We start from the raw sequence: 22,220 nt of genomic DNA on the forward strand, positions 1-22,220 counted from the left end.
AATTAAGGAATAAGTAAGGAATGAGTGTTCTTGGTAGTTGGTGTGAAAAAATCTTTTTGAAGAGAAAAAAACAGATTTGATAATAAAAAATAGATAGAATTATGTTTATTGTTAGAAAGATGTGCAATAAAATTTTGCTTGAATGTTCAAAAACAAAAGCTTGGTGATTGGTTTTAATTTAACATGATTTTAACATCAATAATTGATGCAGTTGTAGCCAAAAATTTAACATGATTTTTATTTTGGGGCTATTTACCTATTGACATCATATAATTTTTCACATTCAGATAGGATGAGTTGTTTATTTAATCACATTTCAAAATTGAAGAAGAAATTTGTGAGGATAACAGTACTGCTGTTAACAACATATTATATTTTCTCTTACATTTAACGTTCTTTATATTTTTAATAAGTATTAATTCGACTCTCATTTTATTTTTGACTACATTTATGATAGGTAAAGAAATTGCACTAATCATTTATCTTTAAACTTTAAATAAAAAAATCTAATACTTAATTCAGTTTAATATCTATATCTAATCTAACTAAATACTATATGTGATAGTTATCTAAATTTAATCATGATTACAAGATGATTTGGTTGTTCTAGTAATGATCTTATTTTACATTTCTTAAAAATTAAGCTAAAAATCCTTCTAAAATTATAATGTTGTGTTCTCTAGTTTTAATTTAAAAGAAATGAAATGAATAGAAGAGATGCGAATATGAGAGAATAGATCCTTCCAAATCATTCTATATTTAGGAACAAAAGTAACTAAAAAATCCATCTATATCATTTCATTTCTTTTCCTTCTATTAAAAAAACTCAAGAATACAAATTGTTATAAAATCATTTGTATTCCTTTCTCTTCTTCCCTAAAAAAAACTCAAGAACATAGTGTAAGAAAATGACATGTGGTATCCACAAATTCTATTTCTTAATTTTGCCCATGATTTTTTCACATATCATCATCTAATAATTAGGAGGAATTTTTTAGACTATGAATTTAGAAGGATTAATCATTTCCCTTTTACCTTCATTAACTTTGTAACCTTAACGTTAAATTAGTTTTCTAAACTAGACATACCTCATGACTTCCTTCATCATTTAGTTTTTTTTTTCCAAACAAATATATACGTATATACATACACATGTATACATACATTTGACATCAACTTCCTGTATTTCCCTTCTTCGCTTCACCGACAAGCCCTAAAGACGAGGTCGAGCCAAAAGTGTTGGCAGGGGATACCCTAAGGATTTTATGTGCATAGGACGTTCGAGAAAAATAAATCTTTGACCGGTCAGTTTCGCCCCTTAATTTATCAATCGATTAAGTGATGAGATCATTGTCAATGTGTCACTTAAATGTGCTAAGGTCACTAATAAGCTCCATTAGAAGTGTTGTTTTTCTACTACTTTTAACTCTCCATTATTTGGTTTCATGGGGATCGGTATATTCCGTTATTGATGACGAAACACCAAATTCTGAAGATTTCATAAGCCGTCCCGAATTAAACTGACACAGTGTGACCTCGATCTCGTCTTACCTCATCCAATTCTTGTTTAGAACCCATTTTGGGGAGCTAGAGTTAATAAGTTTAGATCAATAAATCATCCACTCCTAAATCATCAGTCATCGTGACTCCTGTCAACAAAATTCATATTCGAACACGTCTTTTTTATGCAGCAAGAAGCATGGATACCAGATGAAGAATAGGGGAACCATACAGAATTTGTTATGCAACCTTTTCCTTTTTCCTTTTTTTTTTTTCTTTTTTTTTGGAGTATGTGAACAAAAACATAATTTTCAATCTAAACTAGAAAATGAATGCGTCCTCAAGATTTAATAGTTTCTCATAAATGAATAAATCACTATAAATATGTCATATGTATACTTGTATAGATAGATATTCATAAACCAACAATTGCTCTTTAAGATATAATTGGTACATGTTTACACACTTGACTATCGAGAGATATAAATGGTACATTTACAACAAATATACCGTTTCATGCATAAGAAGCAGGTTTGTTTAAGCATAAAGAGAAAAGATTGCGTACAAGTATGGGAGGAAAAAGAACCAAAAATTGGACCAGGTATCCATTTTATCAATTGTCTCGGGTTTCAGTTTGTACCGTGGTCTAAGGTGTCAATTTAGACTATTGTCTGACAACCCTGTTTGAACTATAGACAAAGTTCTCTTCACCAGCAACGGTGGAATTCAACCTTCCAGCAGCCCAACCGTTGTTGACCACACGAACTGGATCCCCAGCTACCCGAGTACCATCAATACGCTTATCAAATTCTGGAAGCCCATTTGCTTTTCTCTCTTTCCTTCTCTTCCTCTCCTCATCTCGTTCTTTCCTCAGCCATTGCTCTACTGTTCTCTGTAACCATAAACAGTATTAACTGGTCCGTTGATGTTGACTTATTTCTTAATTAAAAATTTAAAACTTCCATGCATTGGTATTGAAGCTTTTGAACCGAATAGCTGAAAACTTATTTATCTAGAAATTAAATCATCTTGCATTTACTTTGAAGGTCATAATGGGCCATTTGACCTTAAAGGCCAAACTAAAAAGTGCAACATGTGAATGGGCCGTTAACAATTACATATGTTGGAAACTTTTGACTAGATTCAGAACCATCAGATCTTGGTAACCGTCACATATATTTCCACTGGAATTGGATCTTTGGCAATAATAAGTAATTTTGATATTCATTTTGGGACATCAAGAAAAAGAAATGACTCGCTGTTTTTTACCAAAGAAAACTTACCATTAAAGATAGATTGCTCATCTTTCTTATCTCTTCCATAGGCAATGCCAACTGCAACTTTCCTTGAGCAACATAAACCTACAACAAAGAAAATGATTCTGTAATCAGAATAGTGGGATGCTAGGTTACAAATAAATGCATAGATTACAAAAAAAGCTTACGATGTGTGAAGGCCAATTCTCGAGACCATCGAATATATGTGTAGCATATATGATGATAGCACCGCGGTCTTCACATTCCTTTTTAAGGAATGTCAAAAGATCAGCCCTGGCAAGTACATCTAGGTCAACTGTGATTTCATCAAGAAGAAGAACCTATACAGAATGAATCAGTCACACAAGAGAAACTTAACCAAAGCATTATTAATTGTCAAACGTCACATATCTAAATTATTATTCAGCAAAAGAAAGAATTTTTAGTTTTCCATGGATCCAATTCAATACTAAGTTAATACCTTGAATTCCTTTAGAAGCCCCATGCATATTTGCACCCTTCTTCGCTGACCATCAGATACCTTGTGCATCCTCCATGACAAATCGACATCTAAAACCTGAAGTGATTAAAACATTTCCTCAGTTTCACGTGGTAAAATGCATAAACTGGATAAGGATAGCTTCTTTGAATTTGAGAGGAATGTTTCAAACAGATAGATGATACATTAACTGGAAAACCGACTTTGTGGTTCATGTACATAAGATACAAAGAAGAGTGGGCCTGACATAGGATGTATGAGAAATGCATGAAGCAAGGTAAGTGCACAAGTCTTTTACCTACCTTAATCAGCTCAGCTCTTCTTTGAGGATCAACCCCCGCTACCCCAAATAACATTTTTTCAGCGGAAATATCCATTTGTATAGCAACATCAAAGCCAGCAAAAGCAACTTCCCTTCTCCACTGTTCATTGAAATAAACTATTCAGGATACCTTTCCGTAATGATAAAATAACAAATGCTGTGGGGTCTTTTAAAAATAGCAATATCATGGAAGCATTTCGCACCAATAATTTGCAAAGGCAGATATGAGCATATTTGTTTTAGCTTGATATTTTCGCAAAAGACACTAATGAAGTACTATACATATAATCAATGATAAAGATAAACTACTTAGAACTGAAGATGCCTCTGATGTCTATAAAAAATTAAATCCACTATTACCATCAATGTGGGTGAGTCCATGAACTTTAAGCACGAACCAAGAAACCAAGTAAATTGCTCGCGTAGTGTTTGATTTATTGATACTGTTTTTGGGGGCAAAGTATATATGATGCAATCTATAACTAAATTGCTGTTTATATTATACTTTGTAACATTAACTAGTATCAGTTGCAGCTATGTGAACTTAGCTGTTACAGGGCTTCATATGCGGTGATTCTGTTATCTCGATTTGCATGCTTTTTTCATAGCTATCCACAACTATATTAACATATAAGTATCCAATGAGCTACAAGTTTATTGTATATATAAAACTATTGTTTTGTTACACTAAGTTCCCTTAGGCCGTACATACAATGACTTTTATACCAATCCTAATATGAGGAATATTTTAGTAACTCCTTTTAGATTAAATTACTATAACTTTTGAATGCAAAAAAATTTGTCACAAAATAATCAATTTAGTTACATAAAAGATCTATAGTATTCTATTATCCTGTTCACAGCTGACAGACCATGTTGTCGCCTAAGCCTAAAGTACTGACTGAACCTTTTTTTTTAATTGATCCACTTATAAGTATGGAAAAACATTCAATTAGTGTCTTAATGTTATTGCCTAAATTTATAAACACTATCATGCTATAAAATCAGTTGTATTTTCTAATTGTGCTCATTTAATGAGATGATCAAAAGGTTGTAAATATCGCTTTTCGGTATCGTCTCGGTCGACCACCAATAAGCGATATATCGGGGATATATCGGGAATATATCATCTCGGTCGACCACCGATAAGCGATATATCGGGGATATATCGGCCGAGATAACTGAGATTTACAACCATGATTTTTGAAGGCATAGATTTAGGAAGATAAAGGCAATTAAACTATCACAGTGAAGGCATACAAACTCAATATATTAAGCAAGAAACTATACCAATACACAATCAAACAGATTTCCAACAAGTTCCTGATTATTTACCTAGGGTGTGTAGGATGTGCAGCATAATTGCAGTATTTGAGAGATATGATGTTACTGGTTTAGTTATTTTATTAGGGGTCAAAGCAATCGAATTCTGACAAATAGGTAACTAGTGGCTACGTAAGACGTAATTGCTGCAAAACTGATCTTGTATAGAATGTAAAACTACCAAATGATCCGTACTTTTAGGGTTAAGTACTTAAATATGTAACAATAACCCGCGAATTATAGATGTATCCGGCATACTATAAATGTTGTTATTGTATGTATCTAACTTTCAAACACTTTTCTAGTATGTAATGTATCTAACATCTTAGAGAATTGTAAACTGGTGACGTAAGACTAGTTTGATGACATGGCAACTCCATATGGATGTCACATGAGCAAAACTATAGTTGAAAGCTGGACGCTCAAAGGTAGGATACATACTATAGATCTCAGACTAACCTTTATCAAAAAGTGTTAATTCGACTCATGAACCAACCATCCGGTAACTATTCTAAATAAGCACATCCAAACATGGCTAATCGTTGGTTCCAAAAATAAAATAAAAAACTAAACGAGACAATCATTTCTCTACCACAATTAGTGATGCTTGGATATGCATTTTCAAAGCGGCACCTTGGGTAAATCTAACAGTTCTGGCCTAAATATTGAAAAAGATCACAACTTTAACCGATTTACGAACATTTCAAACTGACAATTGCGATTTCAACTTAAGATACAAATCCAAACACACCTCTATAAGCCAACATTCAACATCGGTATAATTATTATGAATTAAAAAAGAAGGGGAAAAAAAAGAAAAGAAAAGAAAATCACCTCACCACCAAGATAAGCAAGTTGACCAGAAGAAGTCAAAGAAGTATCATGAAAAGCAGACCTTCCAAGAACTCTAACCATGTCAGGCTCCACCATATGCTTCCCTCCCAATATCTTCAATATCGTTGTTTTCCCTTTTCATTAACAATCATATTCAATCCATTTTTTACACACACACACACACACACACACACACACACACATATATATATATATATATATATATCACTAAAGTAATATTCATATTAAATTTGAATGAATGAATGGGAATAAAAGGGAGAAGTGGTACCAGCGCCATTTGATCCGACAAGAAGACAGCGATCACCGGAGTTAAGAGTGAGTGACAAGTCTTGGATAAGAGGGACGGAACCTGGGGGTGGGTGTCCGTCGATACCTGGGTATGTGAATTTCAGTTTGTTGATTACCACCATTGGAACATTTTCTTCGTTTTCATTTGCAACCATTCTTGTATCTATCTATGTATGTATATATCTATCCTTAGATTATATAACAAAAAGGTGTGTGAATTGATTTGGTTTGGTGCGAGGGATAATGGATCAACAAACAAGGGGTTTTATAAGCAATTTAATTTATATCTGGATGTGAGTGGGTGGGTGGGTGGGTGGAATCAGAAAGCTGACGGAGGTATTGTTTGGATGTCGTGGGGGGGTTTTGAGTCGCGAAATCTTCGTACACCAAAGGCCTTGGTCTCAATTGCGGCACGTCTACCACCGACTACTTTCCTTCCTTTTTTTCCTTCTCTTGTATTTTTGGATCTCATTGAGAGGGGCGTTTGGTTGGAAATTTGGAATTACTATCGGACTAGATAATTAATTCGGACTTATTAATAGAAGTTTTATAACAACATGTTTTCGTCACTAAAGTTGCAACAAAATTGATCGGTAAATTCTTAAATTCTATGTTATAATTAACTAAAACATTTTATAGTTTTGATAAGCAAAATGCATATAGCTATCTTTAAATTTTTGTATCAAATATACTTAATGTGCGTAAACAACAAAATAAATATATTATTCATAACCTCAAAAAACAATACCTTGTGTTTCAACAAAAAATAATTTTTTTTAACTTGCATAATGTTTGAACCTAGATTGACTGGCTCAGTGACAATACGGGTTTAACCATGACAACCATCGCATCTCCTGAATATACAGTGCAAACCTAACAAGCTCTTAGCGAGCCTAAGATGGAAATGGTTGTCTTAGAGCGAGATACATGTTTCTCATGAGTTATAGAAGGATAGGTAGAAGTGATTATGATCACTTGCTTTTGTATGTGATGTTGAGTGTATGTGAAGTGAATATTGTTCACTTTCAAGTTTTTGATGTGAGGCATGAATGTACGTGATCCATTTTGCATGTGGAATGAACATATGTAGTATGAAATACTCTCTGTGGTCTAATGTGATGCTCACCATATGTGTGGACAGAAGTGAATCTACTTCAATTCACTTACTCTTGTATTATATGAGGATGGATGTGTATATACTGTTGTATGATATCCATTGTGTGTTGAAATAAGGAGAGAATAAACTCCTTTTTTGTTGTATGAGATATATGACTCATATATATGAAAGAGAATGAGATGAAAGTTACTTCTTCTCGTGATATGTCCGTAGTGGGTTATTTATTTTATAGTCAAAATAAATAAGTAGGTGTCTATTCCATAATAGTTACCTATTTTTTCAAAGCAATATATATAATGGGCCAAAATTATTGTTTTATCATTTACTTAGGCCTTGTTCATATATATGTAATCACATACGCAATCACATAATAATTTAAAACCTGTTATGACAAAATTATGTAGATGATGGAAATTTAACATGTATAAGTTATTAAAGTTTTTAAAAAGAAATAATACAAACTTTTTTTAAAAAAATGACATCATAAATAACAAAAATAAAAGTGAAATAAATCATAGATTAAATAATCACACTTTAATTTACATGAGACTTAGGGTAGAAAAGAAATAAATTACAAATCATAATTTTAATAAGAAAAAGATTTAAACTTTAAATAAAGATGTTGTCATAAATCAAAATAATAAAAAAGAAATAAATAATATAAAAAATTCTAATAATAACAAGTGTGTATTGCTTAGAAAATAATGATGTCATAAAAATTTTGCTTTATTCATATAAGAGATTTGTTTATTGTCTAAACTAAAATTAAAACCGAACATGTTTGAGGAACTATCAAAAATAAGCTAGGGTGAAAAACCGGTGGCTGACCCTTAATCTTGGGGAATTCTTTCTGAACCACTTCAGGTTTTTTACATCCATCTTAGTTAAGATTCAGCTAAAGTGGTGTTTCATATGTATATTCTTTTCATTTGGTGTATGTACATATGTACTTTCTTGAAGTCTTGAACTATATTTCGACTTGCATATGGTTTACATAAATACAACTTTGCCTTACAAAAAAGTTATTTTAAAACCCTATAATATCTACTTGAAATACCTATAATATCTATTTTAGATACTTATATTTGAAATACTAATAATATCATTATTGAATTTAATTTATAACATTTATTCTCAACTTTTAAAAAGCTACACCAATATCTTTTATATCAATTATTGTCTTGGTTTTGACTTTATTGTAAATATTCTGAATATCAATATATTTCACAAGTTTAATTAAAAAAATCTTTTATATCAATTAATTTTACATTAATAATCACACTGTTACCACTGTAGTTGCCGGCGCCACCAGTCACTCACTATCACTACACTATCACTACTGTCGCTATAGTATCGCATCACATCGGCATATGACTAGTATATATTGAATTTAATTTAGAGTGTTTTGAATTAAAATGATCATAATATATTATTAATTAATAAAAAACCATAGAAAAACAAGCTTACTTCTAAGTTTTCCCTCGGAATTTCCCAACATACTTGTGAACTCCATATAATAATAATATTAAATTTTATATAACTTTCATGCTTAATTATTGGAATGTGATATGTGCATTATTAGGTTTTGACCGTACACCACAAAATATGTTATATATTATTGTACTATACAACACTCTAAAACACATTTGATGATGTACTGTCGGTGCCGTTAGTTATTGGTCAAAATACAATCTCATGAATATAGACGAATTTTGTGCCGAAGATTATTAATCAAAATACAATTCATGAATATAGACGAATTTTGTGCTGACCACTTTCACCTAGGTTACAATTTTCTGATCTCTTTACTCTAATGCGAAGCTTCAAGGATATCAAGTAATGCTTATCTTACAAGGTAATTTACTTAATCCACATGTTTTTACTTTCACTTTGAATTAGCTTCGTACTTTCTCACTATTTTTTTGTAATTAATATTACCCTAGAATTTTATAGTTTATGCTAGCTACTAATTAACATATGCTATTATTACGGTAATAAATTAATAACTTGGATCGCTAGAGAATCCATGCTATTAGCAATTTGCATTACTACAAATCCTGAGAAACACCTTATGTTGAATTCTAGTGATTGTCACAAAGAAGGTGAAACATTTGGTTCTAATACATATAATACCGGGCTATTATACTCTATTTAATATATCTTCATGTATTTCTTTAAGACAGTTATATGTAGACAAGAAGGTAATTTATGAATAATGAAAGATGTACCCAAATACTTTTTAACGTGGAATTGGAGGAGTCATCCAACTGACTAGCCTATGGAGGCTTTACCACATTGGAATTAATTATTAAGTGTAGTTGATTTTGTGCGTTTATGATTTCAACATGTTTTATGACATAGGAGTACATATATGTGGATTGTTACGAAGAAACCCCAACCCGGGCCACATTTGGTGGCCTATATATCCCGTATACTCCCAGCGTACTCCACCAACCATTTTGTACGACCCACACAGACAAACATTGCCAGCCCGGCCTCAGCTCCACGTCTTGCGATTACTAGGCAGATATAAGATTATATTGCAAAGGCAACACGTACGTTGAAAGAAATCTTCTAATGCTGTTAAATCCTAGCTCCATACACTTCTTAAACACGTTAAAAATAGTAGGAGTTGTATAAAGTTTACTATCAAGTACTTTGTTTGCTCTAACCTAGGATTAGGAGTGAAAATCTTGCAATATTAAGATACGTCAAGTTGTTTATTGCTCACATTGCAGTACTGCTTGATCCTGTCACTAACCCTTCAAGACCAGTTGCAGTATCTGATATTGTCAATGGCTTTAGACTTAATTTCGAAATAGAAAACCTCTCGATTCTTAATTAATATGTAGATATTATGCGTAATTATTAGCTAGTGACTTTAGAGCAGTTGCATGTCTTGTGATCCAACTGATGTAAATACATCTGCTTTTGAGTATGATGAGACCGATTGCAGGAAGAAGTTAACGAAAGAAGATGGTTGTAAAAGTCAATATTCACTCAAGGTACTACATAGTGGCCCTGATCCTATTGATAGCAAGTGGTAGTGGGCTTATGTGGTTTACTTGTATATATACTTGTATGTATTATAGAGTTTATCCCTGATCAGTTTTTGACAAAGTAACTATTTTTTGCAGCATTATTTGGTATTCGCCCAGAAACGCCACCTTGAGATGATACCTAAACCTTCATCTAAAGTCCGACATTTGTCTTTGGATAGAATCAGTGCCCTTCCTTCATCCACTATACAAATCATTCTATGTCGTATACCAATAAGAGATGCAGTAAGGACGAGTATATATTCTCTCAAAGAAATGGAGATACAAATGGTCCACAATTCCTAAACTTGTTTTTAGAGAGTGTCTAATGTTTGATGAATTTGAGATAGATGGACCACATCGACCGGAGTATCCGCGAAACGAAAGGAAAGAGTTGACCAGGAAGTGTAAACTCTTCTATGCTATGAAATCGACCAAGTTCTGTTAATGCACCACGGTCCAATCATCGATTTCACTCTTGACATGAAAGCAGATAACACGTGTATTGAAATCGACCAATTGATAATTTATTTGTCAAGGAACAAAACCGTCAAGAAGTTTGCACTTGAGTTGACGGGTTCCCATAGGTATCGCTATAAGTTACCTTTATCAGTTAGCAGATTTAACTCTGGTGCACTGTGAGCTGGACTTAAATCCAACTTCTAGTGGATTTATTAGCCTTACAAGTTTATCCATGAGGTCTGTAAAAACCTGTACGAAAACACTTCTACGTCTCATATATTCCAGTTGTCCATTACTTAAGAGCCTGAGTTTGGTAAGCTTTTACTGCAGTATATGTCCTTATTTCCCATAGACTTTGATAACTAATCTGAATATTGAAACTGTTGCAGAGCTTATCTCAAGGCCTTGTTGAAGGCGGTTCAACTGTCGACATTATTGAGCTATCCAAATGTTTACCTATGATTGAACATCTGTCTTTTGATCGTTGGACCATTGAGGTAATATAATCTACATGATATGTTAAGTGATTCTACTCGGAAAAAGCTTTTTGTTAATCTTTGTATCGTCTATTGTTCAAGGGAATTTCCCGAGATAAACCTCCACGAGAGCTTCCAACCACATTAGTCCACCTCAAATACTTGTATATAAGGGACATATTGTTTCTTAAAGATAGTTTGATCTTTCTTCTTCTCTATATTAGAAGCTCTCCAAACTTGGAGAAAATTTAGCTGCAGGTAAATCTTATAAATCTGTTTGTGTATTTTTTCTTTAGTTTTGATTCCATGCCAGTGAACACTCACACGAGAAATACCAACATTTCTTGAAGTGTCCCTTGTGGGTTAAATGTCATTTGAGCAATAGTCCAGGATCTATTTCACTCGATGGTTACTTGGATATTTGGTTGGAGCATTTGAAAGAATTGGAGATCAAATGTTTCCGCATTCAGAAGCCTGAATTGGAGTTTGTGAAGCTTATCTTGGCCAACTCACCAGTGCTGGAAAAGGTGAGGATAGTGCTTCGCCCAACGGATCCTGTTGATGAAGAGTCGAAGATATTAAGAATTCTCATACGCTTCCCACGTGCATCACCAGCTGCAGAAATCATCATTGATCGTATAAAGTGACAGTGTAGCTGCGTATACCCCCATACAATTGCAATTTGCTGCAGATCATTTCTAATCAACGAATAAGTTTTGGGATTTATTATGCTAATCTACTAGTGTTGATTGCTGATAATTTTTTCGTACTTTGGATCAATAAAGAACCTTTGGGATTTATTAAGCTAATCTACTAATGTTGAGTTGCTGATAGTTTTTAATTTTGCATACTTTCTTTTGTTGAAATTTTATGTTTTTGCGATTGTTGGCCTCACACATTTGGTGTACTCAATACGAATATGTGTTGTATGTAGGGATGGTAATGGATCGTTGAGACTATTCACAGTCGTATCCAGTCATTTTTTCATCATCAATTTCCATGTCCATTAAAGTTCATTTCCTTCATCCACGTCCATATCCGCGCCGGATAATAGGGTATATAATGGATATCAAGAAATTTGTTTGCTAAAGGTACATCAACTTTGATGCAAATATTTTTTACACTAGATGTAAAAATAATAAGTTAAACCTCTCTACACAAACGTTCTTATCATGTTTGTTGCACTATTAGCTTTGGTTTTTTGACTAATTGAGTACATGTGTATTTGGTCATTTGGTGCATCGATTTATATACGAGTATTTTTTTAATTTAAAGTAATTTGCTGTTCAAAATTTTTTTTTAGTAATTTTAGTACACTGTTTCGATAGTATGCAGGTTTTAGATATTAGATTTCCTCCCCTATTTTTTTGGTAAGTTTGAAAGTTGTACTCTGTAAAATATATGGATGTTTGGACGGTCTGGCTATGGGTTATTTTTCGGTGTTTATATGTACTTTTTTTCATTTTAAAAAAGAAAGTCCTTGGTCATCAAAACCGTGTCCAGTAATGAAGACACTGACCTCTAAATCTGTTATCTTTTGATACATATTCATAGATTCTTTGATGTTACTTAATAGTTCTGAAGGTTTTTATATAACAGCAGATGAATGGCCATAATTTGGATTTTGGCATGTTGAAATGAGCAGGGGAAGACCCATTCATAGATAGCGGGCCCTATGAATTTGGGCTTAAAATTCTATTTTCAAACCTTTAGATCAAATACATCTTGAAAAAAGTTACATTAAATGGATAACACATTGTTAATCGACTAATCGGTATTAAATAAGACGAGAGCAAGTACCCGCGCGTTGCGGCGGTGAGATAATGGGGTGATAGATCATAGAGTGTGATAGCCAAATACCTTAGCCGTACGGGCTCCGCCCTCGGATTTAAAAATTCGTCCAAAGTATATCGAATGACATCTCTAATGAAAGAGCATGAAATTTTAAGAACACCCATATAATTTTTATAATATATCGATGTACGGTTTTTGAGATAAAAGATTGTGAATGAATTGGAGGAATAAATGATTTATGGAGGAGAGAGAAAACAAATGATTGGTTGAGATTTGAGGAGAGAAAAATGGTGTTAGGTAAATATAAAATTGAAATATGGACATTTTAAAAAAGTAAATGTTGAAACTTAAAATGTAAAAGGGATATCTACATATATATATATATATATATATAGATATAGATAAGTTACATCAATATGGATGAGACATTTCATTGAATCAAAGCTAAATAAACTATTGCTCAAGTGATTAGACAATATTTTTATAATCCGTAAAAAAAGTCCGTTTGTCTAAAGTTACCATTATGGGACTAAAAGTTGACATCAAAACTTTGTTGGGTGAAGGTGTAAATGATGAAATTTTCTTTATTTGAAATCCAAAAAAGAATTTGGCTTAGAACTTATCTATACCACATTACAAGAATAGAATTTACATATTCACGTTGAAAGGCTATATTTATGGATTAAATTACACCACCAGTTTCTTATAATCTAAAATATCTTTACCAACTCATTTACATCAATAATATATATCACTCGCCGACGTTTCCAACACCAATATTCACCGCCAACACTGCCATCAGTTGCGAAAATCACCATCAGTCACGCCACCACAACACCTTATTGTTATCACTGTTGTCAGTTGTTGCATTACACAAGTATCTTTTTGTTTTATTTGGAACATGATAAGTTTTTTCCATGCAAACTTTTTAACATTTTCATGTCGTGAACTTAGTGCTGTTCTTTGATAACTAAATTATTCCTTTTTCTTTTCCTCAATTTGTCCAAAAGAGTAAAGACAATACACAAAGTGCCCATTCCATGACAAGAGAGTGTTTATTGTCCAAAAAATAAGACAAATAGACCAAAAACAACGTATCAAAAAGTTTAGGGACCATATATGTAACTTATACTCGACTAATAAAAGTGAGCTGATTTCAGTTACTCTGGGTTTTCTTCTGTTCGGGAAAGGAATAAAAACCTCCAACTCACCGACTGAGTCAGGTATCTTCCACTTTTCCAATCACTTTCCATATCTTGAAATACATATGTAGTATGTTATTGCATAACTAATTAATTATTAAATAAAATGTTGTGTTATGCCCTGTTTCATGCGTTTCGTTTTACAATTTAATTTTAGTTTTTTTTTTATTTAGATTTTTTGACATTTTAGGGTTCATAATCGGTCACATATAGCCCCATCCGAGTGAAAGATTTCCTCCTCTGGTTACCCGAGTTTAAAGAAATTTTTTCAGCTTAGCCATCAAATGACTTGAACATTTTTTTATATTTTTCTTCAATTAAGAAATATAATCATACCAAGTGTTGTAATGGGATGTTGTATGTATTATAGAAAAAAAGTAAGCACCCAATATCATCTTCCACGGGTTTTGGCTCCCAATATCTAGACGGTGTATGAGGAGGTTAAGATGTAGACAACCGTACCCCTACCATGACGGTGTAGTGAGGTTGTTTCCTGGTTATATCTAAGATAGAAAAAAACCTCCAACCTTGCAACTTGCTAGACGTGAGGATAGAACCCTTGACCTTTGTATTTAAAGGCAAGGGTGTTAACCACTTATCCAACCTTGCTGGTTATATTTTGTATGTATTATAGAGTTTATCTTTAATCAGTTTTTTACAGTAATTATTTGGTTTCCGTCCAGCAACACAACGTTGAGATGAGACCCGAACCTTCGTCTGAAGTCCAACATTTGCCTTTGGGTAGAATCAGTACCCTTCCTTCATGCATGATAGAAACCATTCTATGTCTTGTACCGATAAGAGATGCAGTGAGGACGAGTATTCTCTCAAACAAATGGAATTAAAAATGGTCCACAATTTCTAAACTTGTTTTTAGAGAGTCGCAGATGTTTGATGAAGTTGACACAGATGGACCAGATAAGCTGGAGTATCCGCTAAATGAAAGCAAAGAGTTGGTCAGGAAGTATAAAATTTTCTCTGCTATACAACATGTTCTGTTAGTGCACCAGGGTCCAATAGTCGAGTTCACTCTTGACATGCAAGCAAACTACACATGTACTGAAATCGACCTAATAATACGTTATTTGTCGAAGAACAAAACTGTCAAGAAGTTTGCACTTGAGTTGAATGATCCCCGTAACGATTTTTATAGGTTACCTTTATCCTTCTTCTCATTGAATCAGTTAGCAGATTTAACTCTGCAGGTCTGTGAGCTGGAATTCGATCCAAGATCTAGTGGATTTAGTAGCCTCACAAGTTTATCCATGACTTGTGTAAAAACCTCTATGAAAACAGTTCTGCATCTCTTATCCAGTTGTCCATTACTTAAAAGCCTGAATTTGGTAAGCTTTCACTACAGCATATGTCCCATGGACTTTTTGACAGTTCTACATCTGATTATTGAACTGCTGCAGATCTTATTTATTGAAGACCTCGATGGAAGCGGTTTACAGGTAGACATGATTGAGCTATTCAAATGTTAACCTGTGATTGAACATCTGTCTTTTGATTGTTTGACCATCGAGGTAATATAATCTACAGGGTATATTAATTGATTCAACTGGGAAAAAAACTTTGCTTATTAATCTTTGTTTTGTCTGTTGTTCAAGTGGTTTTACCAAGTCAAACCTCCACGAGAGCTTCCAACCAAATTAGTCCACCTCAAATACTTGTGTATATGGGATACATTGTCGAATGAAGAAGATTTGCTCTTTCTGTTTCTCTTTGTTAGATGCTCCCCAAACTTGGAGAAAATTAAGCTAAGGCTAAATCTCATAAATCTGTGGTGTATTTTTTTTTTTTTTCAATTTCTATGCCAATAAAACACTCACACAAGAAATACCAACCCTTCTTGAAGTTTACCAGGTGGTCGGATAGAAAAGGACTTTTGTGCAGTTCACTTGATGGCTATTTAGATATTTGTTTGGAGCATCTGAAAGAATTGGAGATTGAATGTTTCCGCATTCCTGATTTTGAGTTTCTGAAGCTTATCTTGGCCAAGTCACCTGTGCTGGAAAAGGTGAGGATAGGGCTTGGCCCACTAACTTCAATTGATGAGGAGTTGAAGATGCTAAGAATTGTCACACGCTTCCCACGTGCATCACCAGTCGCAGAGATAATCATTGATCATTTGGAATGATAGAGTAGTTGTGTTTACCTATATCCCTATGGTTGCAATATGGTGATAGTTTTGGCGTGCTTCAGATCAACAAAGGACTTTTGGATTTTTTTATGCTATCTACTAATGTTGAGTTGCTGATAGTTTTTTCGTACAATAGATCAAAGACGAACTTTTGAGCTTATTTATGCTAATTTACTAATGTTGAGTTGCTGCTAGTTTTTGCGTACTTTAGATCAACAGAGAAGTTTTGGATTTATTATGCTAATCTACTAATATTGTTGAGTTGCTGATAGCTTTTGCGTACTTTCTTTAGTTGAAATTTTATGTTTTTGCGGTTGTTGGCCGCACATAATTGGCGTACTCGAAACATATCTGGTGTTGTATGTAGGGATGTTAATGAATCTGGTGAAACTGTACTCGTATTCATACCCATTTATTTTTTCATCATCAATGTCCATATCCATATAAGTTCATTTCATTTATCTATGTCCATTTTTGTCGGTTAAAACAGGTTAATGGATTAGCCAATGGTTATCAAGAATTTTGTTCGCTAAAGATATGTTAGCCTTGATGCAAATATTTTCGACAGAAGATGCAAGACTTTTGATGTTTATATCGTTTCGATACAGGTGTTCGTATGAACTTATTTCAATTTATAAAAGCAAGTCCTTGATCTATAAATTGTTCACTTCGGATGCATATATTCATAGATGTTACTTGTAAGGCTTAAGAGTCTTTTTATACAGCAAATCAACGGCTATATTTTGGCAATCTAGCATGATAAAAAGAGCAGGGGAGGACCCATTCATAAATAGCAGGCCCTATGAAATTGGGTTTAATCACTATACTTGAAACGTTGACACTTTCTACATTGACCACAGTTACCCATTTCATCCCCTAGTTCATTACTTCATTACCATATTGACCATGAAGTTTCAATCCTACTTTCAAGGGTAATGCTATAAATCTAATTGATACGAGGATCGGAGGATGTAGCTAATTGACGTGCAAGTGACACGTTGTGCCTTTGATACCGTAGATATTTCAGAAGTTAAAAGTTAAATGATACATGTTATAAGTTAATTTATTAAAGGTATTTTTAGTAGACTACTTATTTTAGTTGTTAATGATGTTCATATATTAAAGACATTTTAGACATTTTAAAATCTGAATTTCAGACATACGACCCAAAATGATTTATAGTATAGTAATAAAGAAAAGATTACATATTTATGTTTAAAAGTGATACCTTTGGGATATGAGAATTTATCAAATAACTTTATTGATTAAATTATATTATTAGTCCTTGATGCCCTCATCTTTTATAATATCTCCACCAAGATCTTTACATCAATAACTTTTTACATCAATAATTTACACCACTCGACAGCGCCACTACCACCAACATTCACCGCCACCTGTCGCGGAATTAACATTAGTTGCCGAGAGATTGCGACCACCATACTGTCGTCACATTACTCGAGTATCCACTGACTTGTTTTAACAAGTTTAAAATAAAATATTACCAAATATAGAAACTAGGGTATGAAATTTAGAAAGGAATTTCGAACCACAAAATTAATTATCGCCCAAGTATATATGTTTAATTAAAATTTAGACTCCTACTATACGCGTAACTATATATGATATATGGTAAGTAAATAATACCATAAATATTACCTTCCTAATCGTATTAGGTTTTATTTTCGAAAACCACAAACTTAATTATCGCACAAGTTTATATACTCCCTCTATCATATCTATACGTGCACTGCTAAAAGGGTATTTCACATATTCGATCGACTTTCTCATTATTATTGCTTCGAAAGTTCGAAGTTAAATAATTCTTTCTTAAAACTTATTAACTACAATGGGGTCTATTTCGACTGATTTGTCGCTCCTAATCTGTCCTGATCCTGCCATGACGACATCTTCATCATTCGAGTCTGTTTCAACTGATTTGTCGCTCGCAATCTGTCCTCCTGCTGGTAGTGATCATAATTCACCAACGGGGTTTCAAGCAGAGTCGTCGTCGTCAGTCTCGACTGATTTGCCCCTCGGAATAATCTGTCCTGTTCCCATCAGCATGATGAGGCCTTCATTCGTCAAGAAGTTCGTTGTTGATGATCTTAATATGGTGCCCTTCGAAGACAGGTATATATATAAATCCAGTTTATATATTTTTAATTCACTTTCTTTAAATAATTAATTAAGTAGCTAGCATACATTATAATTTGTATTAACCCAACTTATAAGTTTTTATATATTTACATAACTATATATGTAGTTTCACTTTCTAGTAACTTTTACAAAGTGTATTCTTTGTTATATTAATCAAGAAACTAGTTTGACGATTGAAATTTTAATTAGTTCTCGACTTCTCGCATATAACTGTTTTTTTTTTTTGATCCCCTGTGCAGCCCGAAACAAGATTCAGCCAAAAAGTCCAAACGTAGTCGCTTTGCTACTTTACAAGAGGAGGAAGATTATTATTCTCAAGAAATTCAAAACTTGTATATGAACAAGTGTGTCAGTGAAACGACTAATTACAAAGCTTGCGCACCTTCATCCACCAAGAATGACAACGCAAACATGAAAACGAAGAGGAGGAGAATATCGAAGAAGAAGGACCGTGGGGAGTTGGTGAGCAATGAGGCGACAGACAAGTTGAGGAGGTTTATTAATGAGGAGATGAATGGTGTAGACATGAAACTAGTGATTCAAAAAAAATTGTATGCAACTGATTTGAACCCGACTCAGAATAGGTTGAACATGCCTATTAACCAAATCGAGACGCATGAATTCTTGAAGCCTGATGAGAAAGAATTTCTTGAGACACTTAAGAAAAATCAGATGGAGGTACGATTGGTGGGACCAAAGCTACAAATGTACACGAAATCGATGAATTTGAAGTTGTGGCACATGGAAAGAACTTGTAATTATGTGTTGATCACCAACTGGAACCACTTTGTGAGGGACAATAAGGAGGAGTTGAAGGAAGGGACCAAGATTCAAGTTTGGTCGTTTCGTAAAAATCAGCAGCTGTGTTTTGCTATTGCGATTGTGGGAAGACCCGATGACACGAACAAAGCGGCTTAAAAACTTGCCATTACTGATGATCAGATTGTTGTTGATGTACCTCGTTTAATTGAGTCTGCAAATTGTATTTTTAGTACGGGGCTTATTTTTTCATTAGATTGCAAATACATCATTCTTTGTTCTTTTTGAAAAATATTAATGCTTTTAATTTTACCCATAATGTGTGTTATGTTGTTCCCTTATAATTATCTATATTATATTATAAAAGATATAGCCCCTTTTATTTATGGAAGTGTTGAAAATATATAATATTTTCACTTAGCACCCATTAAAATATTTCAACATACATTACCCCATAACATTAATGATTAATTTACACTACCAATCTTTTATTCTTTAATATATTTTCATTAACCATTTACATCAATTATCCACACCACTCGGCGCCGTCTCCACCACCGACACTCGGCCCCCCACCACAACGGCATTGTCACAACCACCGCCGCATTGCGCGGGTAACGTGGAAGTATCTAAAAAAAGCTAAATAGAATTTCATGTGATATTAAAATATAATTGAGGTTTTGTTAACTACATTGTAGTTAACATGATTAAAATACTTGTACTCTTATCATAAAACTTATGGTTAATTAGTGGGTTTTGATATGAAAAAAATACAAATGTACAATACTTTTAGTCTCATTTAATTACAGTTCTTAAAGTCTATCTAGTATTTTCCTTTTAATTAATAAAAGTATATATGGTGAATTGAAAATACATATACTAAACATAATGAAATTTCAATAATCTGAGTGTAACGTATAATATTTAACTTTTATACTAATAAAATTCATGGCTGATGAGCTTTTGATATTAAAAAAAAATACATATATACAATAATTTTATGCACGTTTAACTATCGTTTTTAAGGTTGTATTTACCGTTTTCTTCTTAAAGACGTACCTTACCTCTTGCTTGTAGAAGGAAAAGCCAATGTACAGTCAAATTTCTAACATTTTAGTAGTAGTTGACTCAAACTTTAGCATGCTTACAGGGAACACAAATATAAAAGCTAACTAGTACTAATATATATATATATATATATATATATACCTAGTTACACTAACTATTGCCCGATGGATCGAATTGGATGGATCGAGATTCTTTCAAGTTAGATTTTCAACACTATAGTTTATGTTGGTTCGTGTTTTGTGAGAGGAGAAGAAATATATATATTTTAGATTGCTATATATCAAAGTGTCACAAAAGGACATAGAGGTGAGGTCAAAGAATGAAAAAAAGAAAAAAAGAGTCAACTTTGACTTTTTGAGGAGAAAGAAATTCAGGAACTGATAAAAGAATGCAATAGAAGTGTAACACTCGCGTATTTGATGAAGTAATTGAAGTTAATTTGTACTTTACAAGTTTACATGAATATCCCGTGTCTTCTGTAATGGTTAAATTGGTGAGTTTTTCCTCCCATGTGGTCCCTGACTTCGTGGATCGGTTACTAGTAACTCTCTGCCCGTATGGATGTAATGACTAGCCATCCCGTGATATAAACGTTCACAAAAAAAAAAAAAAAAAAAAAAAGAAGAAGAACTTTAATAGTTAAAAATAATTAGTTATGAGGTACAACTTTGAGAGTTTGGAGTTGTTTGTGTATCAAATTTTTTAATAGCAAAATAAAACTTATAAGCTTGAAACTATAAGCTAAATTTGACATAACTTTGTTTTCTACAACAAATTTTATATCATATCATATTAAATTATACTAAATAAAATACTAGCCTTATAGATCCTGACTATCGGCTTTTGACTAACATCATGTTAGCTAAACATATTCACTGATTTTGACATGTATGATGCCTAGTCAGCATCTTGAGTTTTTAAAATCACTGAATTTGACATGTATGAAGCCCAGTCAGCATCTTGACTTTTAAAAATCACTGCTGGAAGAATATAGGAATGATTTTTATTTCAATTAATTATGTCAAGATTTTTGTATAAGTTTTCAACTTTTCATTGGTAATTTTTTTGACTACTCAAATCGATCTCGGTATTCACGTTCCATTCGATAATTTGGTGTATGCACGCCACCTGTTCGATGAAAGAAATATGTCATACCCGTGCATAAACCAATTTAAAGGTATTATTAACCCCTTCCTATTTTCTGTTTTTTGTTTTCCAATTGTTATCTTTTTTTGTAATTTGATGCATTCTTTTTGGCACATACAAAAATGATTCACTATATTTGGCATCTTAACCGAGTTCACAATGTGAGATTATATGTTTTTTGTTTGCTTATAGCTTTTGGAAGTCTTGTTTACAGATATTTTATAAGCATTTCGTTTCAGAAAATGAGTTACATGTACGTCGGGTAGGCAGGCTAGAAGCGATACCCAAACTTGATAGTGCGATTAAAGATGTATTTCTTAAAAGTTATATTGATTTTGCATTACCCTGTTGTTGTTCGTTCCACTGTAATTTATGTGTTACCCTATTGCATTGTCCTGTTAATATTTGCTAAACGAAACAACATAGTTGTTACCCATATAGTGTTTCCCATTCATAAATGTTTCAATATACAGTAGTTATATCTTTTGGTAAACACATATATGGTTTATGCGCCTTGGTCTAAAGTGTGTTTCCTTGTAACCACATGGTTGAAATATGGACCGAAGGAGGTAAAATGATGCAAGTTCTCCTCCATCATTAGACATGACTACCCCTCGCGCGGGAGGCACGTGGAGGGTTAACGGATGTGGGTTGACGGTCAACAAGTCAAAGGACGAAACGTGAAACTCTTCTTTCTATAAAGGACAATTCATGACGTTTTTTAAGCACAGGGACGAAACATGATTATTTGAGTAAACCATAGGGATGATTTATGTCGTTTATTCTTAATTTAATTAAAAGTATTACGGAAC

The 22,220-nt window shown here is 33.2% G+C and overlaps 2 protein-coding genes and 1 pseudogene across 2 annotated transcripts; 2 read left to right on the top strand and 1 right to left on the bottom strand.

Moving 5' to 3' along the window:
* Nucleotides 1-1,914: 1,914 nt before the first annotated feature.
* Nucleotides 1,915-6,478, bottom strand: LOC122578135 (ABC transporter I family member 20). The gene is made up of 7 exons (XM_043750029.1): nt 6,024-6,478; nt 5,735-5,868; nt 3,558-3,677; nt 3,238-3,333; nt 2,945-3,097; nt 2,784-2,861; nt 1,915-2,392 (listed from the first exon to the last, which is right to left on the bottom strand). The coding sequence occupies exons 1-7, from the start codon at nt 6,196-6,198 to the stop codon at nt 2,165-2,167; spliced, it is 984 nt and encodes a 327-aa protein (XP_043605964.1). The 5' UTR covers nt 6,199-6,478; the 3' UTR covers nt 1,915-2,164.
* A 3,576-nt stretch (nt 6,479-10,054) lies between these two features.
* Nucleotides 10,055-11,783, top strand: LOC122610789 (annotated as a pseudogene).
* A 3,192-nt stretch (nt 11,784-14,975) lies between these two features.
* LOC122580009 (F-box/FBD/LRR-repeat protein At1g13570-like) lies at nt 14,976-16,465 on the top strand. The gene is made up of 3 exons (XM_043752277.1): nt 14,976-15,475; nt 15,548-15,658; nt 15,743-16,465. Exons 1-2 carry the CDS (start codon nt 15,020-15,022, stop codon nt 15,614-15,616), a joined length of 525 nt encoding a protein of 174 aa, XP_043608212.1. The 5' UTR covers nt 14,976-15,019; the 3' UTR covers nt 15,617-15,658; nt 15,743-16,465.
* The last annotated feature ends 5,755 nt before the right edge of the window (nt 16,466-22,220 follow it).

The sequence above is a fragment of the Erigeron canadensis genome, chromosome 8, assembly GCF_010389155.1.
Source record: "Erigeron canadensis isolate Cc75 chromosome 8, C_canadensis_v1, whole genome shotgun sequence".
NCBI classification, from domain to species: Eukaryota; Viridiplantae; Streptophyta; class Magnoliopsida; order Asterales; family Asteraceae; genus Erigeron; species Erigeron canadensis.

Bases quoted from the DNA above. Each gene is read 5' to 3' on its own strand.
- LOC122580009 (XM_043752277.1), top strand. From the start codon at position 15,020: ATGTTTGATGAAGTTGACACAGATGGACCAGATAAGCTGGAGTATCCG. The intron at 15,476-15,547 runs GTAAGCTTTCAC...GAACTGCTGCAG, and splicing joins TACTTAAAAGCCTGAATTTG to ATCTTATTTATTGAAGACCT.
- LOC122578135 (XM_043750029.1), bottom strand. From the start codon at position 6,198: ATGGTTGCAAATGAAAACGAAGAAAATGTTCCAATGGTGGTAATCAAC. The intron at 3,098-3,237 runs GTATTAACTTAG...CATTCTGTATAG, and splicing joins GGCTTCTAAAGGAATTCAAG to GTTCTTCTTCTTGATGAAAT. The intron at 2,862-2,944 runs GTAAGCTTTTTT...TCTTTGTTGTAG, and splicing joins AGAATTGGCCTTCACACATC to GTTTATGTTGCTCAAGGAAA.